Source organism: Antechinus flavipes, chromosome 2 (genome assembly GCF_016432865.1).
Source record: "Antechinus flavipes isolate AdamAnt ecotype Samford, QLD, Australia chromosome 2, AdamAnt_v2, whole genome shotgun sequence".
Lineage (NCBI taxonomy): Eukaryota > Metazoa > Chordata > Mammalia > Dasyuromorphia > Dasyuridae > Antechinus > Antechinus flavipes.
The window spans coordinates 233,291,993-233,309,861 of NC_067399.1; the positions used below are offsets into that span (position 1 = coordinate 233,291,993).

Genomic DNA, 17,869 nt, shown 5'->3' on the forward strand with positions numbered 1-17,869 from the left:
ATTATTTGTTTGGGAAAATATGCCGAGGTGCAGCCACAGTGTTATCATTAATCTAACTGTGTGAACTGAGGTAACTTGTATTTCTTCTCAATCTCAGTTTTCTCATCTTGTAACCTGGGGAGAATTTCCAGGTCCGGCCCATCTCATGGGGTTGTTTTAAAAATCAAACTTATGGCTTGAGAGCTTTGTTAACTCTTGCTCCTTTTATAGAAAGATATTCTCAGGGAATCCCGAGACTTTTAAGTTTCCACCACTCTTCTAAATTCACAAGAATTTGCAAAGTTCAAGACTATAATTGATTACGGCAAGTAAAATAGTTTGAGTCTCAAGCCAAGGATGTCGGCCACCAGAGGGCAGTGCGGCAACATCATGCAGTTTTCCATGAGGTCTATAATTTGGTTTAGTCTGAGCAGGGAGGGATGATCTCTTTGGGAGGGGTAGCAGATTGCCCTTCCCCCACCTCACCAAAATCCCTCAGCAGACAGGATCCAGACCTGCCTCTGACCATAAGGAGTCCGTGCTAATCCCCTGCTTAGCACCCAGCCCTGTGGGGAGAGAAGGGAGGTATCATGAGGGGAAAATATGTCATTCCTTAGAGAACAAATCATCCACGAATAAGTTTCCAGAATAAACAATATCCATGCAAGTTATTTGCCTCCTTTTTTGGCTAAACTCTTTGGGAAGATCATCTAAGAGAGGTGCCTCCATTGCCTTTCATTCTAACTTAGGACCACATCATTCAGCTGAAATGTTCTAAACTAAAATTACTAACACTCTCTTCATTGCCAAACTGAATGGACTTTGCACAGGCCTCACCTTTTGGACCTCTCCAAAATCTTTTTTTTTTAATTTTATTTAATAATAACTATATATTGACAGAATCTCTCCAAAATCTTTCAAACTGCCAAGCGCTCTCATCTCAAAGTTTTTGGGACAATGCTCTTTCACGGCTTTCCTCCAACTTGATTACTCCTCGGTCTACTTTGCTAGATCCCACCTATTAAATGTGGGTGCCCACAGGGCTCTGCCCTAGCCTGTCTTCTCCTTCTGTACTATTTCATTTAATGTTCTCTTCATCTCCCATGGATTCTAATTCCTAAATCTGCTTATCTAGTGCTACCATTTCTGCTGACCACCAGCAGCAAACTCCAACTATGGGATATCTCAAACTAGATGCCGTGTAGACATCTTAAATCAGCATATCCAAAACTGAAATTATTTTTCCCTCCCAGACACTTCTCACCTTCCAAATTTCCCCTTTAACATGAAGGCCCCACCTTCCTTCAAAGTCAAAACCTAGGGGTGATCCTCCACTTCTTTCTTACCATCAGGATCCAACCTATTGCCAAGAACTGTGGATTTCACTTTTGTAACATTTCTTGCCTACTCTGCTGGTGGGTCTGCTGCCATGGGTCCACAAGTTCACCCTCCACTTCAATTGTCAGAATAACCTTCCTGAAGCACCCCCTACTCAACTCCAGGGGCTGACCAATATAAATATCAAATATAAAATCCTCAGGAAATCCACCGAAACCCTTCATAGCTTTCCTCTTTCCCCCTAACCACCCTTCCAGTATTCTTATACTTTCTATTCTACTACATACGCTTCAGTGCAATGACACTGGCCGCCATGTTGTTCCCTCGAATAACATGCTCCATCTTACTGGCTCTCCCATGAGAGGAATGTTCTCCTTCCTCTTGGATACCTCCTGGTTTAATTCCTTCAAGTTTCAGCTAAAATCCCACTATCTGCAGGGAATCTTTCCCAATCTCCCTCTGTTGATTAATTCCAATTTATCCTGTATGTATCTAGTTTGTACAAAATTATTTACATATTGTCTCCTCCATTAGAGCTTCTTGAGCAAGAACTAATTTTGCCTTTCTTTGTATCCCCAGCACTTAGTACAGTGCCTGGCACATAGTGGGATTTAATGTTTCCTGACAGGCTGGTCTAGAAGTAAGAGCATTGCTGGGAGTCAAGAGGCCAGGGTTCTAATCCAACTCAAGACAAGTGATGTTATGATAGGCCTAAAGTCTGAGATCAAATGTGGCCATATATACTTCCTAGCCCTATAATCTTGGGCAAATTACTCAACTTCTGTTTGCCTTAGTTTCCTCAACTATTAAATGGGGATAATAAATAATAGCACCCATTTCAAAGGGTTGTAAGGACCAAATGAGATAATGTTTGTAAAAAGCACTTAGCATGGCACCTGATACACAGTAGGCACTGTATAAATGCTTATTCCCTTCTTTTCTGTACATTGCTGCCAACTTCTGTAAATCTTAGACTTATCAATTATATATTCTAGGTTTCATCTTGTCTTCTGAAATAAAGGGTCTCTTGGCTCCAGAATTCTGTACATTAATGATAACATTAGCAGTGAGCAAGCAGGGCAGGGAGATGTGACTTAGCTAGATTAGGAATACTTAATAAGAGAGACATGTCTGACACTATTAGGTTAGAAAGGAGGGAGGTGATTCGGGGAGAATTCATGCCCCTCTCATCCCATCCCAGTCCCCTCCAGATAGAGAATTTGTCAAAAAAAAAAAAAAAAAAAAGGTGTAAGTGCATTGAGAGGCCTTAACTTAAAACAGTTAGAACCCTAACCCTAGAGATTGAAGAGATCAAGTTTCAGATTCCCTCTGTATTCTACCCCTGAATTAGCCAGGATGGCCATAAATCAGGAGTTGGTCATTTCCTTCCCCTTCTGAACAGTCTAAAATGTCCTTAATAGCTTTGACACCATGTCCTCTACCACCATTAATACAGAATCGTAGAATCAATCCCAGACTGTGAAAGCCAGAAGGGACCCTAGAATATAGAATTTTGGAGTAGAAAAGGATTTCACAACACAGAATATTCAAATTAGAAGAGACCTCTGAACATATTCTAATTCATTTCCAGGAGAGACATGGCTTTGTGGCTAGAGTGCCCCACTTGAAAATAATAGCAATTATTACCATTGTGATGATCAAATGGGATACTGCATGTAAAGTGCTTTTGCAAACCTTAAAAGTCCCTGTAAATAAATATGAAATAGATTTTACAGAGGAAGAAACAGGCGTGACAAGAGGAAGCAATTCTTGCTCAGGGGTGCATTGTGTTCTGGCAGAGAAAAGGCTGAGAAAAGGGAAGAGAGACTGGTGGGCAAATCTCATCAATTCAACTAATTATGTTCACTATCCATCATCATGAAATTTAAAATGGCCTTGAATTTCTTAAAGCTTAACTCAAAGTTTGAGTAGAGAACCATGAAAAAAAGTCACCTCCCCAGCCACAGGATTCTGAGTGCAAAGGAAGCTGGATGACCCTGAATTCCAGCCTCTCTCTGGATGGAACCCCGTCACCTGAAAAGGTAAGGATTATCATCTGGAGCCTCTTTGGTGGGGGAAGTATCCTGAAAGCAGACTGGGGACTGAGTTCTGAGATCTTATTTGCTGAGTTTCTAGGATTTCCCTCCAAAGAACATCCTCAATCCCCACTGTCCATCCAGGATAGGACTCTCAAAGGACCTATGGGATGCTCCAATAGTGCCCAGGAGACTTCAGAGGTTAGAACCTTTTATCCTTTTTATACTCTGTTACATGGTGTTACACCATGAGAGAAGCTCTGAATTCAAATCCTATTTTAGTTACTCATTAGCTGTGTAATCCCAAGCAAGTCATGTAAGTTTTTCTCAGTCTCAATTTCCTCGTCAGTAGAATGGGGATAATAGCCGCACCCACCCTACAGGGCTATTGTGAAGGGCAAATGAAGCAGCGTAAATAAACCTTTTTGTAAACCTCCCAGCAGAATGCAAGCATTAGCTCTTATGGCCAATATATCCTAAAATCATGGAGGGCTGGGACCATACCACTTTCCCCTCTGTATAATACACAGTGCCAAGAAAAAGGACCTTGAACATAATAACAGGTATTCAATCATTACATGTTGACGTTTACATTTATGAGTGTTTCATTTCCTTGTGTTAGGCCTATGGGATTTTATTAGTACAGAAGAACTCCAAGCGAGGGGGGCGGCAGCCCTTGGGGTTCCCAGAGCAGAGATGCTGTTGCCTGCCCAGTATGTCAGAGGCAATATTTCAGTGAGCCCATTTCTCCCAGACCCTTAAGGCCAGCTCCCTGTCACACTGATCTCTCTGAGCTATTCTTTAGTTCATATACATTCTAAAATTTGACCCTCACAAAACCTCCGACAGAGTAGAAATATATTGTCCCTACTTTACAGATGAGCATACTGAGGTCTGGAAAGGGCTAAACGATCTTATATTATCGCAATGCATTCTCCTTGCTGGCTTTGAGAATCAGCCATACCGGGATTCCAGCTGGAGCTCCTCGGACACTCATCAGGAACAAGTTCTCCGCCTGGGACAGAGAACAAGTCTCCAGCAGCCTTCTCCAAGTTGGAAACACTTTCCAGTGTCCACTTTTCAATTCTGCCCTATGGCCACAAGAGGGCGAAGGAACTCAACCTTTGGCCTTACTAGGTTTTTTATTGTTTTTGGCTGAAAAAGTGATGTACCTAGAAATACCAGCTCTTTCATAAAGATCCCCAAAGACTAACCTGACCTACTGCTGTCCCAAAGTTGCTTTACAGTTCCTGAATCTTTAAGAACAATTTGAGATACCAAAGCTTCCCCCTCAAAGTGACTACAAAGACCCTGTAAAAACCATCTAGATTTTATTTACCCCCTGCCTTTAGGATAGACACTACTCAAGCCCAAGGCTACCCCCCCTCCCCCACCTTCCCTATAATCAATAGAGGCAAGTTTCAGATTCTTGGGTCAATAAGAGATAGGTATAAGTTCATTGAAAAGCCTCATTTAGAACATGGAGCTCTCTACTCTCCTCAACTTAGTCACTAAAGCCATCTTCAAGAGTGGGTCACGTCCTTCACCTTCTGAAAGGTCTAGAATGCCCTTTTTTGACGCCATTTACCCTTTACCACAACTAACGAAATTGCAGAATCCCAGACTGAACCTTAGAAATAGATTTTGGCCAGTTATTAGCCAGGAGACCTATTTACTACGTGGAATGTCTCCTTTGGGGCATCTGGTGATATGAGGAACTTCGGCAACTCTAAAGAGAGAGAATTCTCATACTAGGGAGTAGTGGACAGCATGAGAAGGCCTGAATTCCCATCTGAGCTCTGCAGTCATCTCAGGTCATAGGATCACAGGAAGATACCGTGAGATTATCTCCAACCACCTGGATTCACAGATGAAGAAACAGATACTAAGAGATTAAGCAACTTTTGCCTAAATCACACAGACGGTAAAGCAGCAAAAACCAAGATTTGAACCCAGAATGGTGGCCAACCTATCTCTTGGGCTTATTTGGGTACTGCATGAGATAATCTACATAAAGAAAATGCTGAGCAGCAGAGTCTGTGTTCCTATATACACATACATGTAATGGGTAAATACATCTTTTTCAATATGTAGGTAATGTTTCATTAACATCATCTACATCAATATATCCGTAGACATCTATCCTACCTTGGGTGGTAAAGCCCTAGCTTTTGGTGTGACCCTGGGAATGTCACACCTCTTAATAGGTGCAGGCAATTCTCTAAAACCAGAAACTGAACCAGATGGCTCTCTGCAGCAGGAGAGGGAGCTTTCTAAGTAGCAGCAATGATTTGTGGGAAAAGAGCCGTGGTTTAGGCCCTAGCTAACCCTTGAGACAAATGAAAATGAATTTCAAAAACATAAATGCGTGCCTACTAATGGCTCTGCAACTGTTTCCTCCTCTATAAAAGGAGAGGACTGAACTAGAGCATCCCCTCAGGGTCCCTCCAGTTTCTAATGTTCTAATTCATGTTCTAGACTCGCCATCACTAGCACCTGTTTTCATGCCCCTCAAAAGTCTAAAGATGTTAAAGGAGAGACATTGATCCAGAGCAAAGGCAAACTGGCAATTCAGGCACACAAGCCACTTTTCCAAAAACAGTTTAATAAAAAAAGTGAAGATTCCTGAAAAAACTGGGGAAAGCCAAAAGCATACCGTGTGTGTCACCTGCCTCCATCACAAAGAAACACAATTGTCCAAAAAGATATTTAAGTTTAATACAAATTTTATACAAAGAAATGTGAAAAAATACTTCCATATGCTAAAAGCAATTATGCTTCACAAATAAGGCCTGCTAGGCTATTTCTGACAACTGCAATTCACAAATGTTCTGTTTTCTCTCTCTCTCTCTCTTTTTTTCCTCCTAATACCTTTGTTTTGATCTAATGTGGGTACTAGCCAGAGACTGTACATAGCAAATTGTTTTATAAACAATGGGAGAACCTAAACACAAAAATGTACAACAGAATGTACTGGAATGATATCATACAATTAATCTTCTCATATACAGACATCAATTACCTGGCTTTTTGTTCAATGTTTTCGTTTTACACAACATACAAAATGGTAGGGACTACAGCATTAGTGTAACAGGCAGCACTGGGCAGGCAGGGGGCGCTCCGTCCTACTGTATGGATACTGTGTCATGCTCACAGCAAGACAGACGGCTCTGTCCTATAAATAATGCATGCTTTACCCCAGCATCAAGTCCTTGGCCCACGTCTCTTCAAGTTCTCGTTCCTTTTGGAAAGCATTAACTGTCTCTTAGGAGGTTGGTTGGTTGGTTTTTCCCAAATGAACCTTAAAGCAGAAGAGCTTGTTCTCTGAGCCTACCATCCAGCACCAGCTCTTTCAGACTTTATTCCAAACTCCTCCTGCTCTTCATCCACTTGTGCCAGGTTTCTTGCACGCTCAACGTTTTGTAAACAAGGTCATGATTTTTTTTGTTTGTTTTATTTTTAAACAGTCTGGTCACTGTGTAAGTTACACAAAATAAAAGACTTTCTCCATGGGGTTCTGGGGTGCAGAGATCTCCCATGTCCGAACGATGACATAAAATTTCAACAAAAAAGGGGGACTACAGCAATTCGGGCTTGCAGGGCAACCACACACCCCTGAGGAGAACTGCTTTCGATCCCATATGTCATGTATACAAATATAAATGAAAAAGTCTAGCCTCCCTATGGATCCCCAAACATTGATGATATCTGGGTACAAATTGCCCTCAGCCCAGATTCGAAAATGCTACTTTGTGACAATTGGTCTGACCTTCCCTTTTCCAAAAGGTTCTTTTTTTTTTAATTATTATTATTATCATCATAAGTTAAAAGTCAATACAAATATAAAAAGGAGATGGTTCTCTAAGTTTAATGACATCCACAAATTGTACATTATTTACACGAGAAGCATTCATTTGCCATGGGTTTTAACTGTCCTTGGACAGCACTAATGCCTTATTAATGTAGTGTGGTCGATGCCTTGTCCTGTGTATACAAAGCAAAAAAGTCAGAACCTTTGAAGTTAAATCTCCAAAGCGAGCGACCGTCTCTTCCTCCTCTCCACATTTCTGGTAGCTCTTTCTGCTCCTGTCATGCTCGAAGTTGTTTTTGTCATTCTTCCAACCCCCCCGGGGGCGCTGTCCCAGGCTAGACTCTCCGCACTTGGACTGGCACAGCAGTCTGGACATACTGAACGCCGCCGCTGCCGCTGCTGCTGCTGCCGCCGCTGGCACTGCCACCGCCACTACCGCCACCGCCGCCGCCGCTGCTGCTGCTGCCGCCGCTGCCGCCACCTCCTCCACTGCCTCCAGCCCCGCTTCTCAGGCCCACTGCGCCAACTGCAGGACTCACCACCACGGGAATGGTCTGTGGGTTAAAAACCAGAGGGCATTAAAGGGGTGTCTCCACGGCCCCTCCCATCCAGGACTATGGCACTGGCGGATCCGCCTCTGTGACTGCCCTGAGCGACCGATTCTTGAGACCCTTTGGCTCAGTTTTGCTAAGATTTCGGCCGTCTGGCATATGTTCAGAACGCTTTGTGTGGAGGAAATTATACTGTAGGAAACTGGGTTTCCAAGATACCTGTGGCCACCACTACCCAGCTAAGAAAGGCAACAAACTATTAAGTTAAAAAAAAAAGTTAAGATTTTCTTGGTAGAGACAAAGTATCTTTGCTACCAAACAGACTATATGATCTTCTCCCCTCACATTGTGTGTGTGTATATAGAGATGCCTATGTGCAACACTTAGAAGGTAGTGCTAGATCGTGGAATCAAAGACCTGGGAGGAACCTGAGAGGCCTTTTAGTACAATACCTCTTTTTACAGGTAGGAAACTGGGACCCAGACAGCAGCTTGTGACATGCTCAGAGTTATGCCGGAGATGGGATTTGAGCCCTTAATCCCAAACCCCTCTACTTAAGAGCTTTCCACCATATATAAAAAGTAGGCACAAGGGGAAATTAGAAGTCCATAAAAGGAAGCAGAGCCAAGAATACAATATGCACAGTGACTACAACAATGTAAATTGTAAGAACAAGCACACACCCTTCCACACAAAATCAAGTGACAGCATGGCTTGAAGAGAGGAGAAGATGCTGGCTCCCCTGCCCACCCCTCTGCAGATGGCACCATGATCTGCTACCATCTGGTCACCAGTGTTGTACATATTTTTCGATTTTTTTCAATGTATTGATTAGTTATGCCAATTTCCCCCCTTTCTGTCTTAAAAAAAAAAAAAACACTTATACAGGAGAGGAAGAGAAGGATTCTAAGGGAAATGAAAATGATATTTTAAAAAAGGCATAAATTAAAAAAAAATTAAGCCCATGAAAAAAAACATCCCAAGTAATAAACAAAACCAGTAAGGAACCTTATATTTGAAGAGCCCAGAGTACAGAAAGAGAGTGAGTAAATCCTGAGATGGCGTCTGGGGACTCACACCCTGCATGACTAAGAAGATGACTATTATCACAGAAAGAACTCCCTGCTTAGTGATCACCAAGAGCGCCTGCAGTACCCTTGAGAGCAGGACAGAAAGCACGATGAGCTTCCTTTTCTGGCAGTGGTTCAAAGGGCAGAATGAGGTCGGTATCATAGAGGGCCAAGTCACAGGTGAGCCACTTGGATTGTATGACACAACCTTGTAATCAGAACCAGTTAAACAACGGGTCTCCAAGGCTCACCCACTTTGTCATCATCCCCAACTCCTCACTTATCACATGCAGTCACTCCACACAACACCTTCTCTTTACTCACACAGGAATGGAGAAGGTGCAGGACCACATCACCTCCTACCTAGATCACTGCAAGTACCTGCTGGTTGGCTGATCTTCCTGTGTCCAATCTACCTCCATTCACCTGCCAAAATGGTTCTTCTAAAGTACAGGAACTGATCGTGTCCCTTGTTACACTTACACACACACACACTTCAGTGTCTCCCTATCATCTGTAGGATAAAATATAAAATACGCTGGTTTTTAAATCCCTTCACAATCTGGCCTCTTCCTGCCTTTCCAATCTATCTTCTTTCCTCTCCTCTAAATTCTCCATGGTCCAAGCATAATAGTCCTCCCTCAGCTAATGTTTTCCCTCAGAAAGATTAAATCCCATTTACACTGTTATCTATCTGTAGTTACATAATTGTTTACATATTGTGAGCTCCCTGAGGACAGGGATGGTGAGTTTTTTTGCCTTTCTTTTGTGTCCTCAGTACTTCAACCCAATCTAGAGTCACATAGTAAGTTAAATGCTTGCTGGCTGACTGACCTAGATTGGCTAGAATGGTAGATGTCCACGGACTATAACTCAGTAAACTATGACTAGGTGATCTTTAATCTTTGGCACCCATGATTAGTCATACCAGTTGCCCTAGTAGGTAAGGAGTTTTCAGTGTTATAACACAAAAGTCAACAAGACACAAGAATAATAGCTTATGTTTACAGCACTTTGCAAACATCATCATTGAATCCTCACAATTCTAGAATGACTTTATTATACAGGATCTGGGCGGGGATGGGAGGTAAAAGTCACCTGGTACATAATCAACAAGGCTAATAGAATCAAACTCTAGATTCTTATCTCCAGTTTCAGTGCTCTTTATCTCCTACTTGCTCCCTTCCCCTCAACCTCCCTTGGAATTCATATACCAGGTATATTTTCACTGATTGTATGAGCCTGAACAAGTTCACTTTCCCTCCAAGCCTCAGTTTCCTCATCTATAAAGGGACAGGGAAGGATTAAATGATTCAATGATTTAAAAATACTGATATCATTTCCACACTTGACTTTCTTATTCCTGGAAGCTGTGACTCTCCTAATGATGAAAAGAAGACATTAGCTTATTAGACTTACATAACCATACTGCTGACTCATAGTCTGAAGTCGTTAAAATCTTAGATTTTTTTTCCCCAGACAAATGCTATCTCAGACCTTGCATTTTGATTTGAACCCAAGGTTGTGCCTTGACATTTGTTTCTACTACATTTTATCTTACTCAGTTTGACCCAAGCTCCAACTTGGGTCTTGTGTGGTAGCTGTCCTTGCCAGCTTTGTGTCAGCTGCACATGTGATATGTGTGCCAAATCTGCCTTTAGCGGGTTCTTGAAAAAGCTGGGGGAGGTCTCACCCTTAAAGAGGAAAAGGAAAATTACCCTGGCATGGATTCTGTCAATACAAAGTTATTATTAAATAAAAAAAAAAAAAAAGAGGAAAAGGAAGGACCAATTTTGGCAATTACTACGATACCTCTGCCAAACTGGGTCTGAAGTTCTCATGGTGCTGATCTAAATAGGACCTGTTACATAATGCAGAATAGCTGAATAATAGGTGAGGATTTAAAAGCTTAATAGCCGAGAAAACAGTGGTAGCCTGCAAAACCGCGTACCAGTTTGACAAACAGGTGGCTTGTCACATCAGCTGCTATCTAGGGGCGATCTCTAGAACATATCGGTGCTCTCTGGCCATCCCCGTTGTTAACCAGGTTACAATGAGTGGCAAGGGCTCTCTGGACCATTCGTATTAATTTTCCAATTTAATGAATTCATAGATTAGTTGTTTATTTTTCAAAAGGTCAAGCTGTAATTGAGACCAGAATTCACAGGCCAGTGTGAAAGATGCGGAAATCTTTCTGAACCATGTGGAAGCAGCTCAGTACTTTGCAAGCAAAATTCTTTACTGCCAGCTAGGGACTGACCACGATTAACTTGACCCATTGTTCACTAAGGATGAGAAAACCATGTATCACATGACCTACGGCAATACTCTCTGCTACACTTAAGTCCAGTTTGCTCATATAAAATGGATCATAGTCCAATGAGTCCAACTATTCCCACTGCTCCAAAGGATCTAAATCAGATAGGTCCTTTTTCTTTCTCTAACATTTAATATCTCCCTCCCTTTCTTTCCATATAAGCCAAAATCTTATGTTGTGAATGATGCTGGTCTTTTAAGAGTTTAGAGATTAAAAAGGTGAAAGAATAAGAAAAATCTAAAAAAAGACTTCCCTCTGGGAAATACCATAGCAAAAATTTTAATAAAAGGAAGCTGTTAAAAGAGAAAGAAACAAAACAACTCACTTAAGAACTTGGTATATTGAATACAACATTAATTAAAGGTAAGAGGCGGGGGAAGGAAGGGTATTATTCTAGGACTTTGGACATAATCATCAGGAACACTTCTCTAAGGAAAGAAATTCTTCACTTAACTAAAGATAATCTAAGGTCCTCAAAAACCTCCTAATGACATGCTAACTGCCCAAATCAGTGTTTTCTTTTTCCATCCATTTTTTGGCCCTGTCTTTAGCTCCAAAGCGGGAGCAGCTGACTGATCCTTATTGAAAATTCTTCTCTTTATGATTTGACACTTTTTCTGTCTTCCCTCATTCTCTGACCTTTCCTTCTGTTGCCTTTACTGATTTCTGTTTCATTCTGGCCCCTTAATGTGAGTGAAGTCCAAATTTCAGGCCTCATTCAATCCCTCTCCTCTTTCAATGTTCTAACATTCACCAAAAAAAAAAAAAAAAAAAAAAATCCTCTACCAGCTCTCAAGTGCTATTAATTTTACCTCATTCACTCTTGTTTCCATGACCTTCCCTGTATGGAAGTCTCCCAAATCTTTATCAAGAGCCCTGGCTTCTTTCCTGAATTCTGCCTGCTAGACTTGACTTAACTTTCCCCCCCCCCTTTTTTTTTGATGAGACAATTGGGGTTAAGTGACTTGCCCAGGGTCACACAGATAGGCAGTGTTAAGTGTTTGAGGTCACATTTGAACTCTGGTCCTCCTGATTTCAGGGTTGATACTCTATCCACTGAGCCACCTGGACTTAACTTTTAATCCAATATGTTTAAAATTCTTTATTGTCCCCCTTAAAAACAGCTCTCTCCTAACTCAAAATTTCCTGGGTCCATTAACAAGTGTTATTGTCTTCTCAATCTCCCATGCTTTGAAGCTTCAATCTTTTGTTGTTGTTGCTAAGGCAATTGGGGTTAAATGATTTTCCCAGGCTCACACAGCCAAGAAGTGTTAAGTGTCTGAGACCAGATTTGAACTCAGGCCCTCCTGACTTCAGGGATGGTGCTCTATCCACTGCACCATCTAGCTGCCCCTCTTTTTTTTTAATCCCCTTCCTCTTCCTTACCCCTCAATAGCCAAGTCCAGTCAATTCTGCCATCTGAAAAGTCCCTACTACCAGCCCTCTAAGTCCAGACTTTCCACTACTCATGGCTGACGTTCTAATAGTCTCTTTCTCTAGCTTCTTTGCCACACCATGTCTATCCCAATCCCTCCAAAACTCCAACATTTTATTTAACATTCTTTTAAAAAAAAAATAAAACTATTTGGGGGGGGGGGGGGAGAGGAGGGAGAGGAAGAACCTCCATGTACAAGAATATTTATAGCAGCTCGTTTTGTGATGGCAAAGAATTAGAATTTGAGGGTATATTCATCAAATGGGGATTGGAATACTATTGTATTCTAAGAAATGATGAAACAGGCAGATTTCTGAAAAACTTGGAAAGATTTACATGAACTGATGCTGAGTGAAGTGAACAGAACCAAAAGAACAAATTATTGTACACAATAATAGCAAGATTGCGTGATGATCAATTACAATTAGCTCTTCTTAGCAATACAGTGATGCAAGACAATTCCAAAAAACTCATTAACCAAAAATGCTACCTATATCCAGAGAAAAAACTATGGTGTCTGAATGCAGATCAAAGCACAATAGTTGCAGAGGAGAACGATTGTTTTTCTGTGGCTTTTTCCTTTCATTTTGTTTCTTCTTTCACAACATGACAAACGTGGAAATATGTATACTATATCAGATTGCTTACCATCTTGGGGAGTGGGGAGTAAAGGGAAAAAAAAATTGAAAATCAAAATCTTATTTAAAAAATGAATGATGGGGGCAGCTGGAAGGCACAGCACTGAGCCTGAAGTCAGGAGGACTTGACACTTAACACTACTATATGTATGATCCTAGGGCAAGTCACTTAATCCCAATTGCCTCACCACACCACACCCCCCAAAAAAGGGAAAAAAATGAATTCTGAAAACTGTCTTTACATATAAATGGGGGAAAAAATAGAATACTATTTACTCTAGGAAAAAACAACTATTTGTATCATGTCAGAGACGAGTCACATATCTGTAATATAAAAACTAGATAACAAAAATATTAAGATTAAAAAAAAAAATCGTGCCCCATTACCTTTCAAACTATTTAGACTAGCAATCAAGGCCCTCTGCAAGCAGACCTCAACCCATCTTTCTAATCTCTCATTATTTTTCTACAGCCAAATTAGTTTACTGTCCTCAAACACACCTTCTAAATGCCAGCTTCCGTGTATTTCATCATATTATCACTGTTTCCAAATCATCCATTCCACAATATCAACAAATCTATTAAGCACCTACTACTATATGTATTACTACTGGTACTATATACTACTGTTAGGAGATGATCTATAAAAATTAAATGGGCCAAGGGCCTGTCCTTATAGCATTTAAAGTCTCTAGGGGGACACAATATAGATGACAGTTAAACTACAAAATAGAACATGTTAAGCTCAGAAATGGAAGACAGGTATTTCACAAATCCTTGAGAGGATTTGGGGAGATCAAGGAAGCCTTCATGGAGGAGATGGCATTTGAGCTATGTCTTCAGAGAATTGAAAAGATATCCAAGGGCCAAGTTAGCCCAAAAGAAGGTCAAGAAATCATAAACAGTTCAATTCTCTGGAATACGGTGTACGTGAGATAAAAAAGGTAGAATAGTGCCAGAATGGGAGAGATCAGAAATACAAGATAAGCATTTTGGCTTTATTCAATAGGCAACAGAAAGTCATTGCAATGCCAGAAATACAAGAGAAGCATTTTGCCTTTTATTTTACAGGCAATAGGATGCTGGGTTTCTTAACAAAGGAGCTACATGCTCAGATCTGTCCATAAGGAAGATTAACCTACAGGTATGTCAAAGATGAATTGTAGAGGACAGGGAGACATGAGGAATATTGAATAGGGAAACTACTACTGTCATCCATGCAGGGGGTAATGAAAACCAATATGATAATAACAGCAGGGAGAACATCAAGATAGGAGAAACACTTTAAAAAGAGAAGTATCGACAGGACAAGGTTTGATGATGAATGGGATGCAGGAGATAAAGGAGAATGAGGAGTCAAACCCCAAGATTACAAACAGTATGTTATGGTGCAGTCAACAGAACATCTTAGGGGAGAGTAGGAGGGACAGAGAACAGACCTCAATTTAGTATATCTTGAATATGAGATGTTGAAACATTCAAGTGGAATTACTCAACAGTCCCCTGAGTCATGCAAGCCAAGAGGAAGGTCAGATCTATGGCTACAATAAGTGCAAGAATTCCATCTTTCCTGACTTAGGAGGGGAGAAGAAGGGATTCATAGTGACCTCTCCCCATTCTGAGGTCCTACAGCCTATGCTATCTACAGAGATCATGGTATCCCAAGAGAGCAATTACAATGAAGAAAGAAGTACAGCAGGGATGCTTGTGAATCTAAAGGAAAACAAAAGCCAAGAAGAAATTCATAAAGCATGGCTGGCAAGCAAAATAAACTTAGACTATTGGTTATCACTGATAGGATAGAATCCTGGTTAAAATATGGCTCTTTGTGGGAGGATATGGAGTATTCACCAAGAACAAAAGAGATTTCTGAAAAGAAGGGTAGTGGAAAGAGGAGTAGGGAGGAGTACAGAAAAACTATATAAGGTGAGGAGACACCAACTGTGGAGAGCATCTGAGTGAAGATCAACAGAAGTAATATCATCAAAGTATACTACAGGCCAGGGCTTATTTGTTATTTTTTCATGATCACAGGCCAGCCATTGCAGGCTCTCCCTCATCATATACTCCTACAGAAAGCATTCAGTAAAGATCTGTGGATTGATGGAGATGACAATAGCTATCTATGACTGGGGGATGTGCTTGGAACTCTTTTCCACTACTGGGGAGGAGCAAAGGAGAAGATGAGACGTCAGGCAGAAGCCTCAGAGAGCCTTGGAACAGCAAGAAATTGATCCTAAAAGCGATGTTTTTTCCTGTGATTTCTTTCTAGCTGACCCAAAGGAGACAAGGTTTAGGAAACATGAAGATCAATTAAAGACTAGCTGAAGCTGGAAGGGGTTTTTCCCAAAGATCCATCTCTAGTTCAAATTCCTCATTTGATAAACAAATTGACAAGAGATGCAGAGACTGACTGCCCAAGACTATATAGGAAGAGTAAGCCTCAGAAGCAGAATTTGAACCAAAGTTCTCTACTTTGGGATGTGGAAAACTTCAATTTTTCACTACTGTACAAAAATTATTAAAAACAAAAAATTACAGATTATAGATTTAGAGAGCTAGAAGGGACCTCAGATGATAGTCTAACCCCTCATTTTACCAATGAGGAAACCAAGACCTGGCAAGGTTAAGACATTTATTTGCCCATGGTCACAAAGACTATGACTATGGACAGCCAAGATAAAAAATTGAATCTTTGGAAAGGGACCAAAAAAAAATTTTTTTTTAAATTTCCCTGAACCCTGTGGTGGGAGGCAGCAAAGTCTAAACCTAAGTTACCTTCCTAGAGGAGATAGTAGAAGTAGTAGAAAAAACATTGGTCAAGCAGATCCTGGATTTAGTCTCTGCTCTGCTTCAAATCAATCAAGTAGCCTTCAAATGCCTCTTCTCTAAAATGAGGGGAGCTGTACTAGATCTCTCCTAGATGTGACATTTTATAATTCTAATTTCCAGAGATCCCCAAATGATGGTAGGAAATGGGACCCAATACAGGGAGTAAATTCCTGAGCAGAGCACTTGCCTTCCCATGAAAAAATCTAGCCATGGAGAGATAAAAGTGGGCCATCCACAGTGACTAGTAAGGCTGAGGAACTCAAGACAATCTATTAGAAAGAGAACTAAGTCAAAAAGAGTTGATCAACAACAATCAAAGATACCTAAGTGGAACAACCAATGGGTCCATATCACCATCCATCCCCTAAGAGAAGGAATGAGTCACAAGCTGGAAAGGGCAGAGTACTCACCGTGACATTCTCTCTGCTCTTATCAGCTGGATTTTCCTTTTCTTTCGAGGCAGTGGCTGTGTCCGTTTGGGGGGCCTGTGCACTTGAGCTGGGCTGGGCAGATTTATTTGTTTCTGTACTGACCTCAGGATCAGTTTCTTGCTGGGTTGCTGTTGCTAAAATTTTAAATTGCATCATTAAACAACGGTCGATGACAATATGCCTTTTTTTATAGCTATTAGATTTCATTGTGAGGGCAACTGCAGGAACCATTCTGAGAAGTGCTCTAGAACCTCAGACCTTATACCCCAAAAGCCAACACATAGAAAGACCAATACCAAAGGGGAGTAATTTCAAAAGTGCTACCATTCCAGACCTGTGGGAATTTTGGAGGAGGCCCCAAAACAAATTAGAAAATGGGGCCTTTCAGGGAAGAGTTAAAAGGGACAGACATCATTAGAACCCAAAGAGGCCATGGGTGAAAGATTTTGTTGCCATCCATAGAGATTTAACACAAAGGTTCTGACTGAAGGTATGTCCAGCTTCTAAGAGGCTAGACTCAAGTGAAATAAGAACCCCTTCTATTGCTTTACCTCTTGATAGTTTGATCTGCTTTCCCATCTATTATCTCACTGGATCAACCCAACAGCCTTATGAAGGAGATAAGGAAAAGGATATTTCTATTTTATAGATGAAGACACTAAGGCTCAGAAGAATTAGTGACTTGCACACTGTAAAATTACAAAAATGGTCATCTTGTTCTAAAGATCTTTAAACTCCTTAAGCTCCCAATTTATATAATAAGAACAATATCATGAATAATAATCAACTCTGAAAAACTTAGGAAGTCTGATCAACACAGTGACCAACCAAAATTCCAAAGGACTCATGTGAACATGCTGTCTACCTCCAGATAGAAAAGCGATAAGACTCAAAATGTATATTAAAACACTTCATCCTTTTTCTTTCTTTCTTTTTTTTAGAATGAAGCTATTGTAGCCATATGTTTTACATGATTGTGAGTGTGTGTGTGTGTGTGTGTGTTTGTAATTAATTTTGTTCTTCCTGTCTTCTCAGTGAGTGAGGAAATATAAGAGGTAAGAGGAGAAAGAATTTGGAATTGAAAATAAAAAAAATTTTTTTTAAAGAAATTTAATTCTCTATAAAGGGAGACTTAAGGCTAAAGAGGCTGTCTAAAACAAGAATGCATCACTTAGGTAGAATCAGACATTCTTCAGAGGGCTAGAAACAAAAAATCTAGATCAGATTAGTTTTGAAACACATCCAAGTATTATCCAGTAGGAGGAGAAGGAAAGGGTTTAAGTTTATCTCTTATATTATTACTTGAAAATCATGATGGTGACTCCATGTTTATGTCTGGCACAAAGGGATACTAAGCATGACTTTCTTGCTTCCCAAAGGCAATATTAGAGTCCTCATTATTCTACACTAACCTTTATTGAATTTCATTTC

General features: G+C 40.7%; 1 protein-coding gene across 5 annotated transcripts in view; it reads right to left on the reverse strand.

Moving 5' to 3' along the window:
• Positions 1–6,046: 6,046 nt before the first annotated feature.
• The window catches only part of ZMYND8 (zinc finger MYND-type containing 8), a 116,242-nt gene continuing 104,419 nt past the window's right edge, over positions 6,047–17,869 (reverse strand). For all 5 annotated transcript variants that reach the window (XM_051976525.1, XM_051976522.1, XM_051976523.1 and 2 more), the window contains 2 exons: positions 16,418–16,572; positions 6,047–7,718 (listed from right to left, as the gene is read on the reverse strand). In XM_051976525.1, coding sequence (XP_051832485.1) covers positions 7,500–7,718; positions 16,418–16,572 — 374 coding nt within the window. In that variant the 3' untranslated portion in view covers positions 6,047–7,499. The remainder of the gene's footprint in view (positions 7,719–16,417; positions 16,573–17,869) is intronic.